At 46.7% G+C, this 26,943-nt stretch overlaps 1 protein-coding gene across 1 annotated transcript in view; it reads right to left on the reverse strand.

Annotated features, from left to right (window-relative positions):
• Positions 1-26,943, reverse strand: part of LOC144685724 (regulator of G-protein signaling 14-like) — a 117,661-nt gene that overhangs the window by 52,594 nt on the left and 38,124 nt on the right. The window contains exon 2 of the mRNA XM_078550546.1: positions 26,059-26,123. Coding sequence (XP_078406672.1) covers positions 26,059-26,123 — 65 coding nt within the window. The remainder of the gene's footprint in view (positions 1-26,058; positions 26,124-26,943) is intronic.

The raw sequence follows: 26,943 nt of genomic DNA on the forward strand, positions 1-26,943 counted from the left end.
ATTGCAGTGGACACCATTCCCTCCGTAGGGCTCAGGAGATCCTTGTCCCTCTCTTGCTCTGTTCTGCTTATATTGTATGCACCTTGTCTTTAAGATAGTGGGCAGAATATCAATGGTTGTGTAGTAGTGTTGTTAAGAAATCCAGACTTACCTTCTCGTCAAGTGGAAGGTTGGGAATCCCAAATCCCGACAGTCTTTGGGAATTTCTGCACTTGCATGGATCAGGAGCGGGCTGCACATGCCTTGCAATTCAATGCCAACTTTCTTTGCTATTATAACTCATACCTCCATCTGAATAACTAAGGTTTCGTTGAGTTTAGCTAGCCAAGTGAGTGGGTTGGAGGGCAGTTGCGTGTTGGTGTATGGGGGGGAGCGGGGGTTGAGGAGGCAGGTTTGGATATAGTGAGAAGTCTGTACAGTTCTGCCAGTTTTTGTGTCCCCAGGAACTGCATGCACCTGCTCACATTGTACCGGCCTCTCCAATAGGGCAGGGTTTAGTTCATTTAAATGCTATTAAAGGGCTGCTGTCAGATGTTAAATTCGTGATCGTTTTTATTCTTTTTCAAATTGTAGAAACCCTTGGGGCGTAATGATCTTACTTAAAGACTGACCTTGGAAGTGCAAACATGCAGGGGAATAGTACAAAGTATCCTGCCATTTTGGAATTAAACTAAAATGTTTATTTAAGGCCCACAAATGACGTCGATAAACGAGGGATGTAAATAAGCCCGAATGTCTGCATCACGGTGAAAAGATCACAATTTAAATGAAAACCGCAGCCTTAATAAACACGGCACATAGGGGCTTCACTGGTCCTGAGCACCAGAGACACTTCAAGACACATTATGTATATTTGGTGAATGAAGTATAGGCCTAAGGCTTGAAGGCTGCTTTATGATGATGGCACACACACTGGCCCTCCATATGGGCACTGAGCATTGCATCATAGACCCCACAGAAACAGAGAGGAATCTGTTGAGATCAGAACAAGAGCATACATACCATGAATCTGTAGCCAGGCCCTCGTACTAATGAAGGGCTGTGCAGCAGCCTCACTATCCCCTACATCAGCTCATTTAACAATTACATTTGAAGGAGATTTTCTCCTCTGTCTCCATCCAGTCCCTAGTGGGCCTGGACCTAGCGGACAAAACTGCTTTAATTTGGCACCAATTGGCATAAAACAGACCTGCGTCACTCCTGACTTCTGTATCAGTAAGTGCATAAAAAAATCTCATTCAGGTGCCCAAAGTTGTTTGGTGCTGGCAATGGAAAAAGTATCACACTGGGCGGAATTTTCCGTGCTCGCTGGAATCGGGTGTGTTTGGCAGCATGAGCGAACAATATGGCGAGATGGCCAAAAATCAGTTTGACGCCATTGTGAAACCAGCTTGCAATCGTCTGCTCTGTCCGTCAATGGTAGGCTGTGTTTCCCGCCAATGGACGTTGGGAACTTAATCGCAATATATCTGCATATAATTATTAGCCCAGCTCGCCAGAATCATCCCCCCCCCCACTGGATCATCCGAGCACATTGGCGTGCAATCACGCCAGTAATCATGCAGTATTATTGCACAGCACTTGCGAGGGTCACCTGTTGGACCTCAAAGCTGAGGCGCCGTGCATTCAGGCGAGGGCACGGGCAAGTCGACTTTTCCCGGCTGGCTGACACTGCGATGCTGGGGCAAGGGCTGCCCTATGGCTGAGGCGAGTTGTGGTGGGGAGGTGGCAAGGGCTGCCATGCGGTTGATGGTAGTGCACAAACGCATGCTGGCTTGTGGGTGTGGGTGGGGGGAAGCAATCACACTTCAGGGAAGCCTTGTATAAAATGACCATTCCTCCGCAGCTGAGACAGTTCAGGTACAGCCACATTGATTTGATTGGAGTGGGGCCTCTAGCTTATCTGCCCACTCAAGCAATGCAGAGACATGACAGTGCCACCAAATGCCCCAAAACTTTTCACACCTCAGGCACAGACTGCAAACTAATAAGTGTTTTAATGGACCGCAGAACAGTTGGACGACTGGTCACATAGTGCAATCTCCTTGCTAAATCTGGTCATGGGGCAGTCACTGGTGGAGGCTCTCACAGCCCCTTGCAATGTCATCATCCCGGTTTGGACCAGTCTCCCCATGATTCAAGCTAACAGCGCAGCCTTGCAGTGCAGGTTAGGAATTGAATGCCTGTGCCTGAGCTGAGAGTGCAGCACGTAGTCCAGTGGGCTAAGCTGCCGCCAATTGGTCAGGTGGAGTGGGGCAGAGGTGGATGGGGTTTCAGGCAGCCAAGAAGCACACTAAACACTGTCCATCCAAGTGGTGGCCAGCACTCTCTGGGATGCGTTAAGAGGGGACTTCTGACTTAACCAAGAGAGGTTTTTACAACACTCATGCTAACCCATGTGTCTCTCTCTTTCACCCTGCAGGAGGAGTACATCAGGAGCATGGAGCCTGGTGACCTAGCTGTATGCCTCATGGTTAACGGAGAGTGGAGACGACGGAGACGAGAGCGATGGAGGCACCTGGCTGGGCAGAGGGAGGATTAGCTTCCTCAGGAAGAAGGGGCAGCTGGGGCTCCAGCACACGCCGCCGAAGAGCCACTTTACAACCTGGCGCTGCAATAGGGAGAGGAGCTGGCTGAGGAGGAGATGGAGGAGCTGCATGTCTCCTCCAATGAGGAGGATGTCAATGGGGATGAGGGTGAGAAAGTTCTGAAAGTCGCTGGTCGGCGCCTTGCTAGGCCCAGGGTCTATAGACACCGCCTTTCATTCCTGCAGATGACTGAGAACCAGTGTCGCCGAAGACTGTGCATGTCTAGGGAACTGATTGGTCACATCTGCCACCTGCTGCAGGATTTGGCGTCACAGAGACATGGAGGGCATCTACTGCCACTGGCCGTGAAAGTGATTGTAGCGCTCCATTTTTATGTCAGTGACTCCTTTCAGGGCTCCACAGGTGACCCCTGTGGGATATCACAAGCCTCCACCCACAAATGTATCCATGAGGTCACGGATGCCATCTTCTTGAGGGCACACAACTTTGTGCATTTTGCCCAGGACCAGGAGAGCCAGGGTACAAGAGCGATTGGATTTGCCCAGATCTCGGGTTTCCCACAGGTGCAGGGTGCCATCGACTGCACTCACGTGGTGCTCAGGTCTCCATGGCAACAAGTGGTCAACTATGTCAACCGCAAGGGATTCCATTTGCTGAATGTGCAGCTGGTGTGCAACCACCAGAAGTGCATCCTACAGGTCTGTGCATGGTTCCCAGGGTGTGTCCATGACTCCTACATTCTCAGTCGGTCACAGATCCCTGAAATCTTCCAGGGTCCACAGAAGCTGCAGTTTTGGCTCCTCAGGGACAAGGGCTACACACAGAGGCCATGGCTGATGACACCCGTGCGGTGGCCTCAGACTGCAGCAGAGCGAAGGTACAATGAGGCTCATGCAGCAACTCGCAACTTGGTAGAGCAAACCATCTGGATGCTGAAAATGAGGTTCCGGTGCCTGGGCCGGTCTGGTGGAATCCTGCAATACAGTCCACAGAGGGTGTCACGCATCGTCATCGTCTGCTGCACCCTTTACAACCTGGTGCTGCAACAGGGAGAGGACCTGGCTGAGGGGGAGATGGAGGAGCTGGAGGTCTCCTCCATTGAGGAGGATGTCAATGGGGATAAGGGTGAAGACCCTCGAAGGCGAGGATGATGGCAATGAGACTATCGCAGAGGCCAGACAAGACAGGCGTGATCGGGAGGCCCTCATAGCCGCTAGATTTGTGGAGGATGATGATGACATGCAGTGAGGAGATTCCTCACAACTGCAGTCTGGCTGATGGAGGTGCACATACCCTCTGTGATAATGTCCCTGTCATGGAGACACAGTGGAGGCCCTAATAGTCGCTCGATTGCAGGAGGATGATGACGACATGCAGTGAGGACACTTCACAGATCTTCACATAGCCTCTGAGAACGTCTGACTCCTGTCTGGCTGAGGGAAGCTCGCTTGCGCTCTGTGATCAGGGTCATATCATAGAGACGCAGCCATGAAACTTTAAATGCATTGATCCTTTATCAGCCTTCAGCACTTGAGCCCTTCAGAAGCACAGCATCACTGGTCACATGATGCTGAAGAGATGGGGGCAGCCCTACTTTAAAGGTGCTGAGAGCACACAGAGAGAATGACGGAACTCTGTGATGCCTGCCCACTACATTCTGGCAGTAATGACAAGCACCATCGAGGTGCAGGTATCAGTAATGTGTCCAGTGAGTGTGAAGCCGGATCATCATTTTGGTCTGAAGGCTGCACAAAGCACAGGGAAGAGGCCCTGGACTGAGACACCTGCCTTTATCTTGTGCAGGAACCAAGGTTTCACATCTGAGTGACACGAACACTGCTCATCATAACAAGGAGCTATAGGCAGGGAGACATTCTTGAGAGTTTATTTACAATAGTGAACATTACGTACACCTGTGCCCAGGCTGTGCAACTACATCTTCTTAACTTTCTTAACCCTGCCGCTACTTCTTGATGCTCCCCCGACATCCACAGCGGAGGTTGAGGCAGCCTGCTGACTGCTATGTCCTGTTTGTGATGACCTCGGTGGGCGTCCTCTGCAGGGCCGAGACCTGGAGGGCCCTGGCCCTTTTCGGGGTCCTGCTGGGTGGCAGTGACACCCTCCTCTGCCTGCGGAGCTGGAGCTGCTGGGGTCACAGGAAGAGGGGTTTTGGATGGGCCGGACACTCCCAGAGTCTCCAGGATGAATGGCCCAGGGTGGGGACACCTGCTGATCCTCCTTCCTATGGGTGCCCGAGGGCCCCTGGCTGACTCCATGAGGAGAAGGCGAAGCTGGAGTGAGATCGAGCTATCCCGCACCCTTCTTGCATTGACACTGTTGGAGGCCAACTATGGCGTCAGCGATGGTGTTAAGCCAATGCAGCAATGCAGGAGCGTTGTCCTGGACCAAGGTCTCCACGGCAGCCGCCATCCTACCAGTGTTGACCTCAGTGCGTTGGTATGCCAGCACTATCATCTCAGCCTGAAGGCAGATGGACTCCTCCATCGTGCCTTGCAATCTGAGGAGTGCAGCGGACATCCCTTCCTGATGTTCCTGAGCTTGCCTTTGCAGCTCCAGCAACTGTGACATGACTGAGTCCAGAGGCTCGTCATCTGACTCGGACTCAGCAACATTATGGTCTCCAGCAGCCCTCCGAGTCCCGGGGACCTCGGAGGCCGCCTGCTGTGGATCAGACAGTGCGATGCGCTCACCAGAATGCGACCCCCAAGGCTACTCTATAACTAGGTCCCATCGAGGTGTGTGTGTCTACACTGGTGGAGATTGTGGAGCACTGTGATGGGTCTTCAATGATGGTCCCTTCAGATACTTCTTCCGAGGTATCTTCGGGGCTTTGTTGGAGGCCCTGGGTCGTGGACTCCGTTGGCTGTTTCCCAGATGTGCCTGAGACAGCAAGGAGAGATAATTAGTGCTTTGCAGTGGCCCGTGAAACAGGACACATCACTCACGGCATGGTTGTCTGATAGTTGTTGCACTGCTGGACCCTCATTTGGTAGAGCAGCGCCGACCTCACTGTCAGCACAGGACCAGTCCAGATCCTCGCCAGCTAGCTGGGTGGCTCTGTTTTCAAAGCTGTGAGGTCCTTGATTTCAGGCATTCCTCCACTGGTCTGCGACCTCTCTCTCTTGCTGTGTGCCAGCTTGTACTGCTTGTATAGAGATGGGGAGAGTGTAGGCAGAACTCCTGCCAGGCCAGATGATAAGTATGCCTGCCCTGTGTGGGTGGTGAGTGGTCCCATGGACGGGATGAGCACAATGACGGTGTGAGCGAGAGAGTGAATGGTGATGTCTCTAGAACTGGCAGTGAGTGAGAGCCCTGTAGATGTGTGATTGGTTTGTGAGTGTGTGAGTTGAGAGTGATGAGAAGAGTGACTTACCCTGGTGGAATGGAGGAGAACATTCATCGTCTTGCGGCACTGGGTGGCAGTCCGCTTTTGCAGGGTGTTGGCGCTGACCACCGCTGCCACCGCCTTCCAAGCCGGGTTGGTGACTTTGCTGCCCATCCTGCGGCCAAAGCAGGGGTCAAGGACATCGCGGCAGGCCTCCACAGCATCCAAAAAGTGCTCGAGAAACGCGTCACTAAACCTGTTGGGCTGCAGTCTTTTTGCCTTTCAGGGCCATGTCTTTCATGCAGCAGTCCTGGGCTGGGAGTTTGGGCAGATTACAACGAGCTATGTTTGACTTGGGACAAGTTGTTAGACTTGCTTCTGTGGTAGAGCAGAAACTGAAGAATCTCCAGAAACTGAACTGGACTAGCTATATAAATACTGTGGCTACAGAAGCGGGTTAGAGGCTGGGAATTTTGCCGTGCCTAAATCATCACTTGATTCCCCAAAGCCTGTCCACCATTTACAAGGCACAAGTCAGGAGTGTGATGGAATACTCTCCACTTGCCTGGATGAGTGCAGCTCACACAACACTCAAGGAGCTTGATGGGCATCCCATCCACAAACATTCACTCTCTCCACCACCGACATATAGTAACAACAGTGTGTACCATCTACATGATGCACTGCAGCAATTCACTGAGGGTCCTTAGGCAGCACCTTCCAAACCCATGACCTCTACCATCTAGAAGGACAAGGGCAGCAGACACATAGGAACACGACCACCTGGAAGCCTCCCTCCTAGTCACTCACCATCCTGACTTGGAAATATATTGCCGTTCCTTCACTGTCACTAGGTCAAAATCCTGGAACTCCCTCCCTAACAGTACTGTGGGTGTACCTACACCACATGGACTGCAGCAGTTCAAGAAGGCGGTTCACCACAACCTTCTCAAGGGCAATTAGGGTAAGGTAAGGTAATTAAGGTAATTAGGGATGGGCAAAAAATGCTGCCCTCGCCAGCGATACCCACATCCCATGAACAAATTAAAAAAATACACACTCTCCACTGAGTCAGATGAGATATTAAATCGAGATCTCGTCTTCCCAGTCTTCCCAGTAAAAGACCCACAGAACTAGTCAAGGAAGAGCAGGAGAGTTCTCCTAGGTAAGCAGGCCTACATTTATCCATTAGTCGTTATCAAAAATAATTCATTTGGTCATTTATCTCATTGCTGTCTCTTAAACCCTCTGTGCACAAATTGGTTTCTGTGTTTCCTGCATTACAAGAGTAACCACACTTCGAAAGTGTTTAATTGTTTATAAAGCGTGTTAGGATGTCCTGAGGCTGTGAATATATAATTGCAAGTTCCTTCTTTCTGTCTTTCTTATTTGGGAGTGTTTGATGCTGAGACTCGCTCCCTCCAAAACTAGAAAGTGTTCTATTCCCCAGCTCTAACATGTGTCACTTCAGTGAGTACAAGACTCAAACAAAAAACAGTGGCAACTTGCTCCAGTTTCTTATCCTCAGTCCTCAGCTTGAGTTACTGTCTGTCACTATTATACATGGCTCACTATGAGATACCTAGGATAAAAACTGATACATGTTACTTCAAGTTTCTCTTCATGTTTTTGGTCTGTACCACCCCTATCACTACCCCCCACCCTCACCACCCACCCGCCCTCCCCAACCCCCCACCTCCCCCCCGCACCCCTGCAACCCCCTCCCCCACCTCCCATTTTGGGCTTTTGCTGAAATTCCTGCTTTGATGTTTCTGATCAGGAGTACGCTGAGGCATTTGAGAACAGGAACTTGTTCCATAGCACAGCAGCAATTGGGAAGAAATCAGGCCTTTCATCACCTCGGTGGGTTGTTACAATTGGCATATGAATTAAAGAGTCCTGGCCTTCTGTAAGGAGTAAAATCCATATTCAGAAAAGGCAGGGGATATTAATGGGTAGTTATGTTTCAGAGTGAGCACAAGACACTATCAAAAGACACAAACTACTTATAGTTTCAACCAATAAACTATGGATTAGTTTCTCTCTTACATTGAATTACATAGAAATTACGACATGAAACAAGGCTTTTCAGCCTAATCAGTCCATGTTGGGGTTTATCCTTCACGTGAACAACCATCCTAATCCCATGTTTTCAATCTTCTTTACTCCCCTGCCCATCAAACACCTATTCTTAAGTGTTGACATGTCTTTGCTTCAATCACTTAATCTGGCAGTGCATTTGTGACCCTCTGTGTGCATAAAAAGAGGTTTATTTTGATCTCTGTCCTAAATCACCAACATTTAATCTTACATCTATTCTCATATAACAAATGCTTTGGGCTGAAACTTATTCAGTGCAATGCCGAGCGAGTACCTTTTGAATCTGTCATTAAACCATAGACATGTCTCCCATTTCAGGGGCATGTAAACATCACCAAAGCACAATTTGAAGAAGAGCAGAGTGCACTGGGCAATGACCATCTCATGGCCATCATTGCTGAAAGGAGATTAATTTGTCAATTACATTTTGTGAGCTATTTGCAGGATCTTCGTGTGTGGCATTGCACCAGTCGTTCCACATAAAGTAAGTCAACCAATTAATTGCTTTTACACTTTTCTAAAAGATAAAATAAGATGTTGTAGAAATGAAATATCTTTCCTTCTTTTAAGAATCCAGTTAGGAATTACCTATGGAACCTGTGTGAGTTGATAGCACCTGATAGCTCAAGAATCATCCTGTGAAGCTTCAGTGTGAAGGACAATTCCCAAGTTCCTTGAGGCAGAGAGGCAAACTACACAACTAAACCCAGCCAGCAAACTGGCTTCCTTGACTGTCAGGCTTGGATTTGTCAGCACACATCACACTTGTGCTCGCTGACCTAGATTGGCTTTTGTCCTGGCAACACATTGAATTTAAAATTCTCATCCTCATGTTGAACCCCTCATATTGTTGTGACCTCCTCCAGCTTTTCAACCCACAGTGAGCTCTGCATTCCTCCAGCTCTGCCCTCTTGTGCATCCCCTACTTTCTTCACTCCGCCATTGGCAACCGTGCATTCAGCCATCTGGGCCTTAAGTTCTGGAATTCTCTTCCTAAACTCTTCATCTCTTTGCTTCTTTCTTATCTTTAAGATGCTCCTTTAAACCTAATTATTTGTCTAAGCTTTCAGTAACCTTTTCTAATATCTCTTTGTGTGGTTTGGTATCAAATTCTGCCCAATTATGCTCCTGAGAAGAACCTTGGCATCCTTTGTACTGTTAAAGATGCTATATGGATGCAAATTATTGTTGATCTTTTGACAGGAAGCAAAGTGCTGAGCTCCCTTGGAACACCAGCGCTAGTATTTTCCAATATGATTTCCACTTAAGGCCAAAATATACAGATAAGGAAGGCCATTTAGAAAGTTATTTTCAACGAACAGTACTGGGCAAGGTTATACCTGGTATTCAATCAGATACAGTCAGGCCCTAGTATCTTGGGGATCTGCACTCACTGCCTGCATCGCGCCCAGGATATATAATCTTCTCCGATTGTAACAGTGAAGATTGAGGAGAGACTTGACAGAGGTGTACAAGATTATGACAGGTTTAGATAAGGTAGGCAAAGAGAAGCTGTTCCCATTAGCTGATAGGACAAGGGCTAGGGATCCCAAGGTTTTGGACAAGAGATACAGGGGGGATGTGAGGTAGAGCTTTTTTACACTGAGTGTGGAAATGCGAGGGTGATGAAAGCGGAGACGATCAATGATTTCAAAATTAAATTGGAAGGGCACTTGAGGGAAATAAACTTGCAGGAATACGAGGATGGGGAGGTGCGGGAATGGGACTAACTGGATTGCTCTACAGAGAGCCAGCATGAACTCGATGCGCTGAATGGCCTCCTTTGGCACTGTAGTGGCTCTATCACTCATGGAACCATGCATCACATCATGTCAAAACAGGTTTTATCATTTATCTGGATAAAATATTTCTGATGCAGTGACTTCTAGTGACCTATTTGACAGGTGAAGTATGCATAACCAAGCTCACTCAATAACTGTGGCAAACAGCAGGCACCATAATCCAGGACGCAAGCCGTCAATCTGCCCCTGATTTTCAGATGGTTCTCTTGCTAAAACAGCAAAAAAAAGGACTCCACCAGACAATACCTGGCTATCATAAGGCGGAATCTATTTCTGAAGATTACATCAATGACCCTCAGTCAGCTGACCCTTTAAGAATGGCGTTGTTCAATCCTTTTGTAGCAGGCATTTCCAACCTACTCCTGGTGAGCTTCCAAGTGCAGGTAGGAATACCCATTTGCCAATTGTGACCAAATTCACAGAGGTCAACTGTAAGCCAAGCTTGATGGACAGGAAGCCCACCCACCCACCAGCCAACTAATCTGACACCAGTGACCAGCCTTCACAAGAACTTGTCTCTCTCAAAGCATGACTTCCCGTCGAGCTTGAGAGTTAAAAAGAAATGATTCCTTGACCCATCAGTTGTCCCCATACTACAGTAACCACACATAAAATAGCACTTACCAGAGTTTCTGAAACTGTATCGGCCTTTAAAAAAAACCTAAACGCTTTAAATTAAACATGTTAATCTCAGCACACGCCAACATGATCACTGAGGACTTTTCAAAATCCCCAATCACTCCTTCTTCCTTTTCCCCACTTAATTCACAGGAAGTGACACTCTAGGTCCCAAACACTTTATGCTCAGTTAGTCTCACTTTTCATTAACTCTTTCCTCAGCATTAACACAATCTCAATAACACAATCTCACAGTGCCTTTCTATTATAAGTCACTGCCTGTTGGTGAAACAGAGTCCAATCAGGCCATTCCTAGTTTGCACGGATCATCGATGAGGCTGCATATGGAACATGAGTACGCTCCTGAATTCCCATTGGGAAGTAGCTGTTAAACAGAGTGTGGGTAGCTAACACTGCCACATTGGTTGGCTGCCCTGTGCTCCCTTTGACCGTAAACTTGAGTTCATTCAAAATACTGAGGCCCACATCTTAATTCACACCAAATTCTACTCACACATTATCCCTGTGCTCATTGACCTACGTTAATTCCCAGCAATCACACCTCCTTTTTAAAATTCTTATCCTCATTTTTAAGTCCCTACATCCCCTCTCGCCTCTCCCTAGCTCTGTAACCACCTCCAGTCCTACAACCCTTCTAGATCTCTGGCCACTATCTTAGCGATGCTATGTAAATGTAATTTGTTGTTGTTGGTGGCTCTAACTTGGCAGCATGGAACTGGTGCGCAGTCTTGGACATAGTTGCTTGTACGAATTGAGTAATGTGTCAAATAGGGTAGTGAAAGAGAAGCTCTGGAAAAATTCAAAGGTTGTAGGATTACTGATTTAATCCTTCCCACCATGAGTCAGAGATTATTGGGACAAGAGTGCTCTCTTTTGGCGCTGCATAACAGCTGCTGGCCCCAGCTCTGCTGCTGCAGAGTGCTGGGCCTGTAGCAGCTGTTATAGACCACCATAAGAACATAAGAACATAAGAACTAGGAGCAGGAGTAGGCAATTCAGCCCCTTGAACCTGCCCCGCCATTCAATACGATCATGGCTGATCTCATTTTGGCCTCATGTGCAAGGGTTCCACGGCACAGGCAGGGACATGACCAGGAAGCTGCCTGAAACGTTCAAAATAAATCCGATCTTGTTCGATCTGGAAGGCAGAAGACCCAAACTGCGAAAGAGAGGCTGCTATTAGAAACAGCCTGGGAGACGGTGGAGCAGCAGTAATGTCACTGGACTAGGGTTGCCAATCCTCCAGGATTGGCCTGCAGTCTCCAAGAATTGAAGATCACTCTACAGGGCACTGGTGTGTGCATTCCTGGAGGAAAATCATAGGGACATTAAAAAAGGTAGCTTTTTTAAAAAAAATTTGAACATTTCTCTTTACTAAGCATAAAAATATTGAAAATGGGGACAAAGGGCTGTTTGACTGACAGTCAAGCATTATCCAATTTGATAATGTGTCTTTCTGTTTTCCAATTAGGGTAGGAAGGCAGTGTGTCACAAGGATGGATGTGTTGGCCAATTAATGGCTGGAGCGTGGGGGCAAGTCATGTGATGAAACCTCCAGGAATGCATTTAATCACAGTTGGCAACCCTACACTGGGCGAGTAATCCAGAGGCCCAGGCTAATGCTCTGGGAACATGGGATTACATCCTACTATATCAACTGGTGTAATTTAAATTCAATTAATAAAGCCTGGAACATAAAGCTAGTCTCAGTAATGGTGACCATGAAATTATCATTGCTTGTCGTAAAAACCCATCTGGTTCACTAATGTCGTTTAGGGAAGGAAATCAGCTGTCCTTACCTGGTCAGCCCTACATGTGACTTCAGACCTACAGTGATATGGTTTAGTCCGAAATGAGTTCAAGGGCAATTGGGGATGAGCAACAAATGCGGGCCTTGCCAACAATTCCCACTTCCCATGAGAGAGCAAATAATAAAAAAGGCCATAGGAACAAGGGTAGCAAATCCAGCCTATTGAGCTGGATCAGCCATTTTGTAAGCCAAGTGTGGTCAAGTGAGGTACCCTGTCCCTTTAAGAGAATGCAAGTGTACTGATCATGTGACAGCGCTGATGAATCACTGTACAGCACGGGCAACTGGGAACTAAAAGTCTAGTTCTGGAGGTTTCTGAGTGAGCACGTATGATGTGGTGCTCTGCCCTATGTCTCAATAAACCCTCACTGTTTATTCTTACATCAGTCTCTCCCTGTTATTGATTGCAAGCAGCAATTGAAGAGAACATAAGTAGGTGTGCAGTTAGCGTTCTGTTGGCCAATGAACTCATTTACCCAAAACATAAAAGTGGCGACGAGGATAAAGAACAAAAGAAAAGAAATTTCAAGACGGGTGAGCAAAGCATTGGAAAGAGCATCTATACTTAACTTGTAAGATAGGCAACAACCAGCAATCGGAGCAGAAAACAGTGCTGCAGTTTTAAATTTTTAAAAAGCCTTGCAGAATCGCGTTCGCCGGGATCCCAACAAAACTCGAAAAGAGCGTAAATACCAGCAGAGAAAAGCTGACAGCTGCAGAGACAGAGTTAAAAAAAATGGTGACTGCTCTTAAAGCAGCAATACATTTAAACTGGTAAATACATGAAAAATGGCTATGGGCAGAAAATTATAAGAGGCCCCAGCGAGAGGGCAACTCCGCAGTGAGCCACACACCTAAATTCGTCATTACCTGGAAAGCCTATCGAATGTACAGTCCCCTTGCAGTTCGGGCGTGTCGATCCATTTGACCCCATTGCAGATGACTGGTCTCAGTATGTCGACCGCCTAGTGTTCTTTTTTACCGCTAACGACATCGCGGGGGAGGAGAAGAAGGCAGCGATTCTTTTGTCCTCATGCGGGAGCAAAACGTACGGGCTGATCCACAGCCTCACGTCATCCAGCGCCTCAGACTCGAAGACTTTCAATGAGTTAATAAAAATTATACAGAGCCACCTGAGACCAAAGCCCTCAGTTACTATGCAGCGCTTCAAGTTCAATTCAAGTAACAGGTTTCCAGAGGAGACAATAGCTGACTATGTGGCTGTTTTAAAGGCATTAACTGAGCATTGCGAATTCGGAACGTCCATTGGTGATATGTTGAGAGACTGGCTGATATGGGGGATTGGAGATGATACTATCCAAAGGCGTTTGCTAGCCGAACCCAGTCTAGACTTCAATAAGGCATTAGAATTAGTTACCGCGATGGAGAGTACTGTTAGAAATTCCAAAGTTATAAAATAAACACAAAATGGCGCCATCCATCTGGTTCAGCGGGACAATCTGGCAACTAAAGGTGCAAAAACTTCAGACTCCATTGGAAGGCAGGAAACGCTATCTAGCTCCAGACCATTTAAAAACAACGGTACTGCAGTGAAAACCCACAAAATGAATGAGAGAAATACATCCAGGCCTCCAGTGAGTGAACGACAACTCAAACAAGCTGAATTCTTCTTCTGCCACCGCTATGGCCACATAGGCTGCACCGTAGAGAAAGGCTAAAACAACACTATAAAGGCCGAAGGAAAAATCATGAAATATGCCTCATGGAAGAGCCAGAAGAAATAGAATCAGACATCCATTCATTATATAACCTCAAAGCGGGTAGAACAGAGCCAATCCAAATAGTCATTACAGTTAACGGACAACACATTAAGATGGAAGTTGATACGGGAGCGTCGATGTCCGTCTTTGGAGAGCATACATTTCGATAACTGAGTAAAGGAACCCATCCTTTGAAATCAGAAGCTTCAGACACAAAGCTGAGGACATACATGGGTGAAGAAATAAGACTGAAAGGATTATGTCAAGTCTCGGTGACTATGGAGATCAATCTGAAAGGCTGCCCTTGTTAGTGGTAGCTGGAGAGGGCCCCAGCTTAATAGGCCGCAACTGGCTCTAACAGATTAAATTGAAATGGGCCAACATTTTTCAAATTACAACGAAAAGCATCAAGAATTGTTGCGAAAGTATGCTTCCATTTTCAACAGCGAGTTAGGAAGGATTCAAGGGTTACAGGCCAGGATCCATGTAGACCCAAATGCAACCTCCAGATTTATAAGAGCCAGACCAGTCCCTTATGCTGTACAGGACAAGAGAACTGGATGGACTGGAAAAATTGGGCATCCTACAACCGGTGCAATTTTCAGAGTGGGCGGCACCTGTCGTACCTGTACTGAAACCGAATCAAAGCGTGCGTTTCTGCAGTGAGCATAAGCTAACTGTCAGTAAGATGGCCAAACTTGATAGACTCCCGATACACAAGATTGAGGAATTATATTCGAAGTTGGCAGGGCGCACCATATATTCGAAATTAGACATGAGCCATGCCTACCGGGAGGCAGAGTTAGAAAAGGACTCTAGGGAATTCATCACCATTAATACGCCAGGATTGTATCAATACACACGTCTACCCTTTGGGGTCTCCTCGGCGTGTGCTAGTTTCCAAAGAACGATGGAAAACCTGCTCCAAGTATTGCCCCATGTAATCACTTACTTGGATGACATATTGGTCACGGGACTGACCGACGATGAGCACTTAGCAAATTTAGAAGAGGCGCTGAAACACTTTGCACAGATGGGGAAATGTTTAAAACGAGAGAAGTGACTGTTCCAAGCTAAGGAGGTAGCTTACTTGGGCCACAAGGTTGATGCTCAGGGCCTGCATCCTGTGGAAGAAAAAATCCAGGCTATTCACGAGGCACCTGGCCCGAGAAATACCACAGAGCTTAAGGCCTTCTTAGGCCTGGGAAACCAGTACGGCCGATTCCTCCCAAACCTCTCGATTGTGCTGGCCCCAATGTACAGCCTGCTTAAGAAGAACCAGAAATGGAGTTGGCAAGTCCCGCAACAGGATGCCTTCCTGAAAGTGCAATGATTGTTAAGATCGTCAGCCTTGTTGGTCCACTTTGACCCCAAGAAGGAATAAATTTTGACATGTGATGTGTCCCCTTATGGAATAGGGGCTGTGCTTTCACATCGGATGGCAGATGGCTCCGAATGACCCATTGGTTATACATCTCGCACACTCAGTGTCGCAGAGCGATGATATTCCCAGATTGAAAGGAGGGATTGTCCATTCTGTTCGGCATCCGGAAGTTTAATCAATTTCTTCGTGGTCACCATTTCCATATTATAACCGACCACAAGCCCCTACTGCGATTATTTGGAGAAGATAAAGCGCTACCACCTATCGCATCAGCTCACATCCAGAGATGGGCACTAATATTAGCCGCCTACAAATACACTTCTGTTCACCATTTGGGAACTCAAATCACACATGCCGGTGCACTAAGCCGCCTTCCCCTGACAGCTAATAACGGGGAGGCTCCTATTCCCCAGGAACTGGTCTTAGTGTTAAATTTTCTGGATTCCTCCCCTGTTCAAACTAACAAATTCATGAGTGGACAAGCCGGGACCAACTATTGTCTAACGTCTGGGAGCATGTCTTGAATGGTTGGTCAGGTGGATCTAAATCCGAGGAGATGAAGCCCTATTCTGATCGCAAATATGAACTCTCCTGCCAGGATGGCATATTACTCTGGGGAGCAAGGGTTATCGTGCCCCTGAGGGGGCAAGGGCCCTTATTAGCTGAGCTACACAGCACCCACCCAAGCATTAGCAGAATGAAGATGCTCACACGCAGCTATTTGTAGTGGTCAGGCACGGACATGGATATAGAAACCCTGGTCAAAAGTTGTCTTCAATGCCAGCAGGTACAAAAACTTCCCCCTTAGCACTATTGCAACCCTGGGAATGACCGGGGCGGCCATATTACGTGGGGCCCTTCTTGGGCACAATGTTCGTTTTACTGATTGACTCCCACTCCAAATGGATGGACATCTACAAAGTCCAGTTGCCCATGTTGGCTGCCACCATAGACTGTTTGCAGCAGAGCTTCATAGTGCATGGGCTGCCGGAGGTCCTCGTGTCTAACAACAGGACCACTTTTAACAGTGGGGAGTTCCACAGGTTCACGACCCTTAACGGCATTACCCATATCAAAACCTCACCCTATCACCCAGCATCGAACGGCATGGCTGAACGGGCAGTCCAAACCTTTAAATCTGGGATGAAAAAGATGGAAGAGGATTTCATCGGCACAAGATTGTCCCGGTTCTTGTTCGCATACCGGACCACGCCACACACAACGACCGGCATTGCCCCTGCAGAACTACTAATGAAGAGATGTCTCCGCACATGCCTGACCCTTATCTGGCTGAATTTAGAGGGGAGGGTGGAGAAAAACCAAGAGGCCCAGAAGACCAGGCACGATGGACATGGTCGCAAAAGAACTTTCACGGTGGGAGATGCAGCCCTCGTGAAGAATTTTGGAGATGGGCCCAATTGGCTGTTAGGCGAGGTGAGTGCAGTAACTGGACCCCTCTCCTATAATGTATCTGTAACCAGCCAAATAATTAGATGACATGCGGATCATCTCCGCAAAAGAACATCAGTCCCACAAGAAGAAAAGCAGTCTTCATCTATGCTTCAGTTTGTGCCACATGTAGAGAACAGGTCACATGATTTGGAAGCACCAATGGGGCCTCTGGGACCCGGGGGGGTGCGGTCAGGGAGACAAACCTGCCAATTTCCACTGGGGAACCCGGTGGACAACTGCCCTCTGAAAAGGAGGCCTCGGAAAAATCAGCCAAGGTTGTTGAACTGAGACACTCAACATGTCTGAGAAAGCCTCCTGAGAGACTTGACATGTAAATAGTTATTGTATAATAGTTAATATGTTTTAAGTTGTTAGCTGTACTTTTAAGTAAAGAAGGAGGGATGTGCTAAAGTGAGGTACCCTGTTCCTTTAAGAGGATGCAAATGTACTGATCATGTGACAGTACTGGTGAATCACTGTACAGTGCAGGCAACTGGGAAGTGTAAGTCTAGTTCTGGAGGTTTATGAGTGAGCACATATGATGTGGTGCTCTGCCCTGTGTCTCAATAAACCATCGCTGTTTATTCTTACATTCTCTCCCCACTGTTGGTTGCAAATAGCAATTGATAAGAACATAGGAAGGTGTGCAGTTAGAGTGTGGCTGGCCAACGAACTCATTTACCCAAGACATAAAACCAGTGCACCTTGAATTATACACCACAGACAGAGGCCCATCTTGCCGATACTAACTCTTCGAAAGGGCTCTTTCATCAGACTCCGCTTCTCCATAGCTTTGCACTTTTTTCTTTTCAAGTATATATCAAATTTCCTGGGAAGTCTCGTGGCGCAGTGGTAGCAGTTTTACACCTGGGTCAGAAGCTCCAGGTTCATGTCCCACTTCAGAACTTGATGGCCATGGAAGGTGTGTTCATAACCTGGCCAAACTGGTTGATTATCAGCCTGTAAATCCTTCCAATATGCCAGATGGAAGGTGGTAAGAGTGGGAGAATTTCCTGGTCAGCCATACTGCAGAAGGCAATGGCAAACTGCTGCAGTACCTTGCCAAGCACAATTATGGACCAATCCAATGGAATTCTATGGTCACCAATTCCCTCTTAGGGCACGGTACCTGAAGGAGGAAGTGAATCAAATTTCCTATTGAATCTGTTTCTCGTTCATGTGGCAGAATCTTGTGGAGGCGACGAGGGTCTTGGCTGCCAGCTGGAGAGCCGACGGGACCCCCGCATTGCCTCTTTTCAAGAAGGCTGCCTCATCTTGAGCTCCTTAACAGGCCAGTGGCAGGCCTTTCCCCGGGACCTGTACTCAATAGCACCACCGGGGAGGCGGTGGCTGCTACCAGTACTACATGTACCTGAGGCATTGGATCGAGGAGCGACCCAGGCACAGGTGAGCGATGGATGGAAGGAGGTCGCAGTGGAATGGGGGGAGGGGGCTCGGCAGCAAGGACTACGGGGTGGCACTCAGCATCTCCCCCCCAACCTCCATTTCCAGATCGCTTGACCAGGCACTAAGCACATTTGAATGAGGTACCCCACTCCCCGGAGACTGTAAGCAAACATGTCAGGGTTTGCTTGTCGTGCTCCCTGGATGGCGAGCATCCTCACCCATCACTGGTAGCAGGATGAGGCTCTTAACTGGGATTAATAGCTCTCTTAAGGGCCTTAATTGGCATTAAGGCAGTGAGGCCATCCAAGGGCCTTAATCGGGGCAGAGGTGGAACGGTGGTGGGGACCCCAACTGCCACCCTCCCACCCGATTAAACTTGCCACGGGGGAAGGCACAAGGTTTTGGCCAAAGAGTCCATTCTAGACCATATGCTAAAGCAAGAACTTCCTCATTTTCCTCCACTGTCTTTCATCTTAAATGTGTGTCCCCTGGTTACTGACCTGTCTGCCAGCGCAAAACAGCTTCTCCTTATTTGCTCTATCAAAATCAGTCATAATTTTTGTACCTCCATCAAATCTACCACTAAAATTCTCTAAGGAGAATAATCCCAGTTTCTCCGATCTCTTCCGAAAACTGAAGTCTCTCATCCCTGATACCATTCTGGTAAATTTCCTCTATGTTTTTCATCCTTTCGCCATATCCCTTATCTCTGAAGTTTCTCCTTTTTAAGTCTCCCAACTGCCGTTACATCTTGCATCTTCTTTGACAACAACTCCCATTCTATAACCTGTATATTCTGTGTGAATTACAGTTCTAAATGTCAGGTGACTTTGCAAGCTGCTGTGACTTTTCGGGGCTCTCAACAACAGCAAACTTCAGCTAGAAGTGCCAAGTGGGCAAGCCATCTCGACCTCATCCAAAGGTCCACAGCATCACACATGCCAGTCTTCAGCCAATTTGATTCACTCCACATGACATTAAGAAAGGGCTGAAGGCATTGGATACTGCAAAGGCTATGGGCCCTGACAATGTGCCCTGTGCTCCAGAACATGCCGCGCCCCTAGCCAAGCTGTTCCAGTACAGCTACAACACTGGCATCTACCCGACAATGTGGAAAATTACCCAAGTATATCCTGTACACAAAAGGCAGGACAAATCCAACCCGGCCAATTATCTGTCTACTCTCGATCATCAGTAGATTATCAGATGGAAGGGGTCATCAACAGTGCTATCAAGTAGCATTGCTTGGCAATAACCTGCTCACTGATGCCCAGTTTGGGTTCTGCCAGGGTCATTCAGCTACTGACCTCATTACAGCCTTGGTTCAAATATGGGCAAAAGAGCTGAAGTCCAGAGGTGAGGTGAGAGTGACTGCCTTTGACATCAAGGCAGCATTTGACCGAATGTGGCATCAAGGAGCCCTAGCAAAACTGGAGTCAATGGGAATCAGGGGGAAAACTCTCTGTTGGTTGGAGTGATACCTAGCACAAAGGAAGATGGTTATGGTTGTTGGAGGTCAATCATCCCAGCTCCAGGACATCGCTGCAGGAATTCCTCAGGGTAGTGCCCTAGGCCCAACCATCTTCAGCTGCTTCATCAATGACCTTCCTTCCATCATAAGGTCAGAAGTGGGGATGTTCGCTGATGATTTGCACAATGTTCAACACCACTCACGACTCCTCAGATACTGAAGCAGTCAATATCCAAATGCAGCAAGACCTGAATAATATCCAGATTTGGGCTGACAAGTGGCAAGTAACATTCGCACCACACAAGTGCCAGTCTATGACCATCTCCAACAAGAGAGAATCTAACCATCACCCTTGACATTCAATGGTATTACCATCGCTGAATCCCCCACTATCAACATCCTGGGGGTTATCAATGGCCAGAAACTGAACTGGACTAATCATATAAATACTGTGGCTACAAAAGCAGGTCAGATGCTAGGAATCCTGCGGCGAGCAACTCACCTCCCCACTCCCCAAAGCCTGTCCACCATCTACAAGGCACAAGTCAGGAGTGTGATGGAATAGTCTCCACTTGCCTGGATGAGTGCAGCTCCCACAACATTCAAGAAGCTCAACACCATCCAGAACAAAGCGGCCACTTGATTGGCACCACATCCACAAACATTCACTCCCTCCAAGACTGATGGACCATCCAGAAGATGCACTGCAAGGACTCACCAAGGCTCCTTAGGCAGCACCTTCCAAACCCATCTAGAAGGACAAGGGCAGCAGATACATGGGAACACCACCATCTGGAGGTTTCCCTCCAAGCCACTCATCATCCTGCCTTGGAAATATATCCCCATTCCTTCACTGTCACTGGGTCAAAATCCTGGAATTCTCTTCTTAACATCACTGTGGATGTACCTACACCACATGGACTGCAGCGGTTCAAGATAGCAGCTCACCACCACCTTCTCAAGGGTAATTAGAGATGAGCAACAAATGGGGCAGAGTCTTTGGCTCGGAGAGGGGGGGGCAGGGCCCGCTCACCAAGGTGTAAAATGACGCGGGGTACCATAAACGAATATTTTTTTTAAAAATTTGTACTTGTCAAGATTCCTTAAAGATCTAAAACCCTCAGAACCTGTGACCCCAAACAAAAAAAGTTAATAATTCCAGATTCACCTCATTTATAACGATCCTGATTCATTTCATTTATAACTATCACACTGGTACTAAATCCACTTGCCCACGACTTAGTTATGTGAGTAGTGCCACCCTGCTGGAAGCCTATTTTAATCTACCCCACCCAGCAGAAGCAGGGGAGAAATGTTTAGATCAAACACTCATTTGTCAGGTTTAAAATGGGACATCCAATCAGAACCCACCTTGCTCCCACCAGGGCAGATTTAGGTAAAGTGTCCTCACCCAAGTTGAAGGGCAGGAAGAAGCGAAGACCCATTGTGTAAGATTGTGTTTTAGATGTTTAGCAATTTTCTGATAATAAGAAAATAATAAAGCTGCTCCTGATTGCTAAATAGATTTATTCCTGTTATGTGGGGCATGTTTCATCTGCACAGTCTTTCCCCAATTTAGTTCGAATGAAGAATTCAAGGGATAGACCTCACTACCTTGCTCACGGCCTTCCAATTGGTACCCCTTCTCAAAGATTCTTTCATTCCTCTTCTGGTTCTAAGTTCAAGCCCCACTCCTGGCAGTGGGATTTTACAGTCCCTCCGAAGTCAATGGACTTTTGAATGGCTCACTGCATTTCATGGCCCCACCCAACCGCAACAGCGCCATAAAATTTCACCCCTGAGCTGTGAGCACACAATCCAGACTGACTTTCCCAGTAGTGAGCCGTAGGGAGTAGTGAGGGAGCACTGCAGTGTCACAGGTGCTGCCTTGATTGAGAACAAAAGCTGGAGACCAAATCTGCCCATCAAAGGAATGCCTCAGAACATGCCTCAGAATGAGAGTAGGGAGTTCTCCTGGTGTCCCAATCAGCATTCCTCCCTCAAACGTCACCTCCACGAGTAGATTAACTCATTATTAATGCCAGTGCTTCATGTGAGATCTTGCTGTGTGCAAAATGGTTAGCTAACAACAGTCACTTCAAATTATTTCATTGTATTGAGCTGCTTTTGTGACATAACACTCTGTAAATGCTCGCCGTTTTTCCTCTCTCTGAGTACTGTTCACTTGGACCCTGAAGCTGACACATTTTTGTTGTCTCTTGTGCAAGCTTGCAAAATATTTGCAACTGTACGTATGAATTAGCAATTATCACTGACCGAATGTATCCACAACCTCCCAACCCCTCCCCCAGCAATATCACCCACTGCCTTCCTCTCATTAGGAATCCCGATTGATCTTCTCCCAAGAGCATCCTCGTCCAATACATTAGCCACATGTGGTTAATTGGGAATCCAGCTGTAGCTAACCACACGTTTCATTAGCAAATTACAAATGAACAACTGACACCGTTATTGGGCCTGTGACCTCAATACTCATATTCACATGGCAGGTGGAGGTGAACTTTAACCTGTTCGTGCAATTGTTGGGAAAGATGAAAGTCTGCAATTGTTTTTTTTGATTGAAGTGAGTGTTTACTTCTTGTTTACTAAATGATGGTAAATTTTGGTAAATAAGCATACACATGTGAGATATATTCACCTTATTGTGCAAGGAGTTTTTAACTCAAATTTGTGCATGTGGCTAAAACAGTGTTGCCATAAGCAACACCTGTGGCTAGCCTATGATTTCTGTTAGATGATGCTGCCATAGGCCAGGGTGCTGAGGCCCACTAGCTCAACTCAAAATGCTTGTTTCTTTTTGGAAATTGAATCTAGGAAGTGGTCCTGTGAACGTTGTGTAGCAACTGCCTTATCTACTTCCTCTCAAACCCATGTCTAAGCCAAACCCACAAAAACCTTGAATCACCACCTAAATTTTAGACAAATGCAGTCACTCAGTCTTGCTGTAGTTTCAGCAGCCTCTAGTCACATGGGGCTGCGTGGTTGTTATGTTACCAGGCTAGCAGAATGTGAGCTCAAATTCCTCTGTGATAGTTAAAAAATTTGAATTCTGCGCTTTAAGACAACAAACTGGAAAAAAAAAGCTGATATCAGTAAAAGTGACTTGTAAAAATCCACTAGTTAATTAATGTCCTTTAGGGAAGGAAACCAGCTGTCCTTACCCAATTTGGCCCATATGCATTTCCAACATCCTACATCAATATGGTTGACTCTCAACTGACCATCTGAAGTGGCCTAAGTTATATCATAAGCGACTAGTGATGTGCAATACAATGCCAGCCTTACCACATCCCAAGAATAAATATTTTGAAAAGTAGGAGATGTAATCACTCCCTATAATTAATGTGTTCTGTCAGTTACATAAAGAATTATATAATCGTATTGCCAGCTAGGGCAACCATTTATTTGATCCTGACTTGAGTGGTTTGGATTCGAGGTGGGCTGTTTGCCAGGTCACTGGGAGGATTGAATAACAGAAGGAATTGCTTCACTTTCCCTTGCTGTTTTTGAGGAAGGTTCTATGCCCTCTTCCCTCCCCCACTCAGATCCAAATGCAAAGCTGAGCTGTCGCTCACTTGCCTGTCATGGCTATCCTGAGGGACTGGGCTGTGGGAAGGTGGGGCGGTGGCTCCTTCCATCACGAGGCAGGAGGGGATCAGGGAGAAGGAAAAGTCCAGAAGCTTGTGCAAGACAGGAGAGAGAGAGAGGTCAAAGCTGAAGCTTTGTGTCCTGATCTGTACTTCAGGTGCTGTTTATCATTCAGAGCATTGGAAAATAGAATTGGGCACAGTGCAGACAATTAGGTTCCACCAGTTTCATTGTGGACCAGGAAGGCCAAAACTCTTGATTCCGCGATGTCTCGAAACCCTGTTTACCTGGTGCTGAATGTGGGTCGTGACAATTTGATCCTGAGCCCATTTCAGTTGTGTATATATCCTGATTTCAAATAGCCTGTCCTCCTCTAGTAAATAGGCCAAATGACAGGCAGCCATCTTCTCTATCACACGCCCCACCTCAAAGCACCAAGTGACTCTTAGTCAGAACTATTGAGGCCTTGGGTACACTTATCCCTAACAAGGCTATGTCAAAGATTCCAAAACCTCAATATATGCATTGTGATTTAATTGCTTGTGGGTTCAGGGGATTCTGGACTTCAAGGGCTGTCCATTTAAAGGATATATATATATATATATATACGCTATATATATGCTTGTATATATAATACTTTTATTTAATTCACATACTCCTGTGCAAAAGTTAACTTCTAACATTGCTGTAATAAAACTACTTAGCACCAAGGACAGCTTTCCTTCTGCATCATTAACTTTACATTAGTAAAATAAGCAATTCCATCTTGAATTAACATTCTCTACTCTCATTTTTCCATCTTCTCTGTTCTCCAGTCTCACACACACCTTATAATAGCTCCAGGTTCGGCTCATTATGTGCCAGCCTCCATGGCGCCTGCCCAATGGGCTTTTCCACTTTGGTGAGCCTCACATTTGACTGCAATCCTGCCCGAAGCTGGCATCCGTGCCTCCCAGCAGTTGGGTCACTGGATTAATGATCAGGAATGGTAACCCTGGCTTCTTTCTCCCCTCACTAACCCAGTGGTGCTGAGGACAATTCTGCCCATCCCCCATCATAACATGAAATTTGTTGTTTTTCACACAAACAGCATCAGCCTACGACCAGGGTTGGTACATTTGCACTGGGTTGGCTACATAACAACCTGAGGCACAATTGCCTCTCTCCGGCCCTGTCCTCCCCCACTGTGTTCACTCTCTACGTCACTCACATTGTACTTGAATTAAGTACGTCGCAGAGAAAGCTGAAAGGAAATGACTGCAGTTGACACATTCGTTCTTTGATGTAAATTTTATTTAAGCCCCGTGATAAACTAACTGTGAGGGACAGATATTGACCATCCCCCACTCGTGCATCAGGCAGAGCCTGGGCGGAGCACACAGAGAAAAATATGCAGGGAACACAACCCACCTGATTTCTATTCCATGGAAAATGACGGGAGGGAAATCTGGTGAGTTCTGGATCTTTCCATCCTGTAACATCACCCTCTCAGCGAGTGAGATTTGTCTTGAGTGGTAACAGGCAAAAAGCATCAGCATCCTGCTTACACGCTGACCCATAAGGGGAAGCCAATTCATTAATGCTCATTTTGAGCTACTGCCCAGGGAATTTCAACTCCATGGTTTCCGGGTTTTTTTTCTCTCATTGAGTCTCTCACTGTCCTGAGAACCGTGTCTTTCTTCTTCTGGTCCCCATCTCTTTTTTTCTTCCTTTCTCTCTCGCTCTCTCATTAAGATGATTCTGTAAAGGGGTCCGCAATTCTCCTCATGCCCAACTTTCCATCCTGTGCTTCATCCAGGCAATGCTTAACGTGATGCCCAGATGGTTGTGGCAAAAAGTGACGCCGATGTGTCAGCCATGGTTCCGTGGTGTCACACTCACTTCTGACTCAGAAGTCCAAGTCCTGCTCCAAAGACTTGGCACAAAAGCCAGGGTGACACTCCAGTGCAGTACTGAGGGAGTGCTGTGCTGTCTGAGGTGCCATCTTCCTGATGAAATATTAAACCAAGGCCACATCTGTCCTCTCAGGTGGATGCAAAACATTCCAAGATACTAATTGAAGAAGAGTGAGGGAGCTCTCCCTGTTGCCTGTCAATATTTGTCCCACAACCAACATTGCTAAAGCAGATTATGTAGCCATCATCTCATTTTTGTTTGGGGGAATCTTACTGTGTGCAAATTTGCCACCACATTTCCTGCATTACAAAAGTGACTATACTTGCTCAATGCTGCTCTGGAGCGTCAGCCTGGATTAAGTACAGAAGCCCCTGGAGTGGGACCCATGGGAACCAAGCTCCATCTACTGGTTATTCCAGCACTGCAGTTATCATGTACCAACATCTAACATAGAGTATTACATTAAATGAAGTGCACCTTACGCAACATCTATCAGGGTCCCAGTACGGTGCTAAGAAATACAAACATAGTGACATTTCAAGTCTCTGTTTGCAGAGAAATTATTTATTTAGTGGAGAGAATTGAGAGCAAGGCTAAAGCACCATTTTAAATTTAGGGTTAGGCCATTTAGGACTGAAAGCAAGGAAGCATATTTTCACATTTAAGGAAATCTACAGCTCAACCCCTGAAAGACTATGATTGCTGTGGGCCAATTTAAATTTTCAAGGCTGAGATCCATAGATTGCTGTTGGGTAAGAGTATCAAGAGGCCAAGGCAGATACAAGGAGTGATGGATATGTGGTTAGACCTGTTTCTAACAAGCTTTCTCCCTTAACCCCCATTGATCTGACACCCAAGTTTCTCAATCCTACCACAAGTGTTGTCCATTGCTTGTCTCCATCCAAGTATACTAACCTCCGTCTGAAATGGCCATTGCCTAGAAAAGAACATAGAAAGAGATGAGAGATTTCATTCACAGTGGTGAGGCAAACTAAAACACAGCTTTACTTTTACCAAATTCATTACTGCGTGAGTACTTGGAAATACCAACACCATCACTCACAACTCTGATGCCATCCTTAGACACCAGTTATAAATATCAGCACTAACTCCCTTCACCAGAGGCTAATTGTTTCTGTCACATGTCATAGAAATATAGCTGATATCAGTATCAGTGTCAATGAGTCTGTAGCTCAGTTGGCTGGATGGCTGGTTTGTGATATAGAATAATACCAACAGTGTGGGTTCAATTCCTGTACTAGCTGAGGTCATCCATAAAGCCCTTGCCTGAGGTGTGGTATCCCTCATTTTAAACTTACTGCTGGTTGTCTCTCTCTCTCTAATGAGAGCGCAGCCTATGGTCCTCTAGGGCTATGGTGACTTTCATTCATGGTCTTTTCTCTCTTTCCTTCTCTTATACTGAAATAGCCACATGCCTCTACGTCTTTAACATTGTCTACCACTCTTTGCCACGTTAAAGGCATTATATAAATGCAAGCTGATGTTTTGTCATGCTTGGCTTTGCTATCTGTACTTTTTAAAATAAGTTGCTGGTCCCTGAGGGTTCGAGTATTCAGGTGCAGAAGGAAGGTTTAATATTTGATCTCTGGTCTCCAATAACCTCACTGAGGATAGCAGTACTTGATAAGCAGTAGAATTCTTTGAGAAAGTAACAGACAAAGTAGATGGGGGAAATGGAACATATGCAGTATACATGGATTTGATCAGAAAAGCCTTTGACAAGGTAACACACAGGG

Source organism: Cetorhinus maximus, chromosome 10 (genome assembly GCF_964194155.1).
Source record: "Cetorhinus maximus chromosome 10, sCetMax3.hap1.1, whole genome shotgun sequence".
NCBI lineage: Eukaryota > Metazoa > Chordata > Chondrichthyes > Lamniformes > Cetorhinidae > Cetorhinus > Cetorhinus maximus.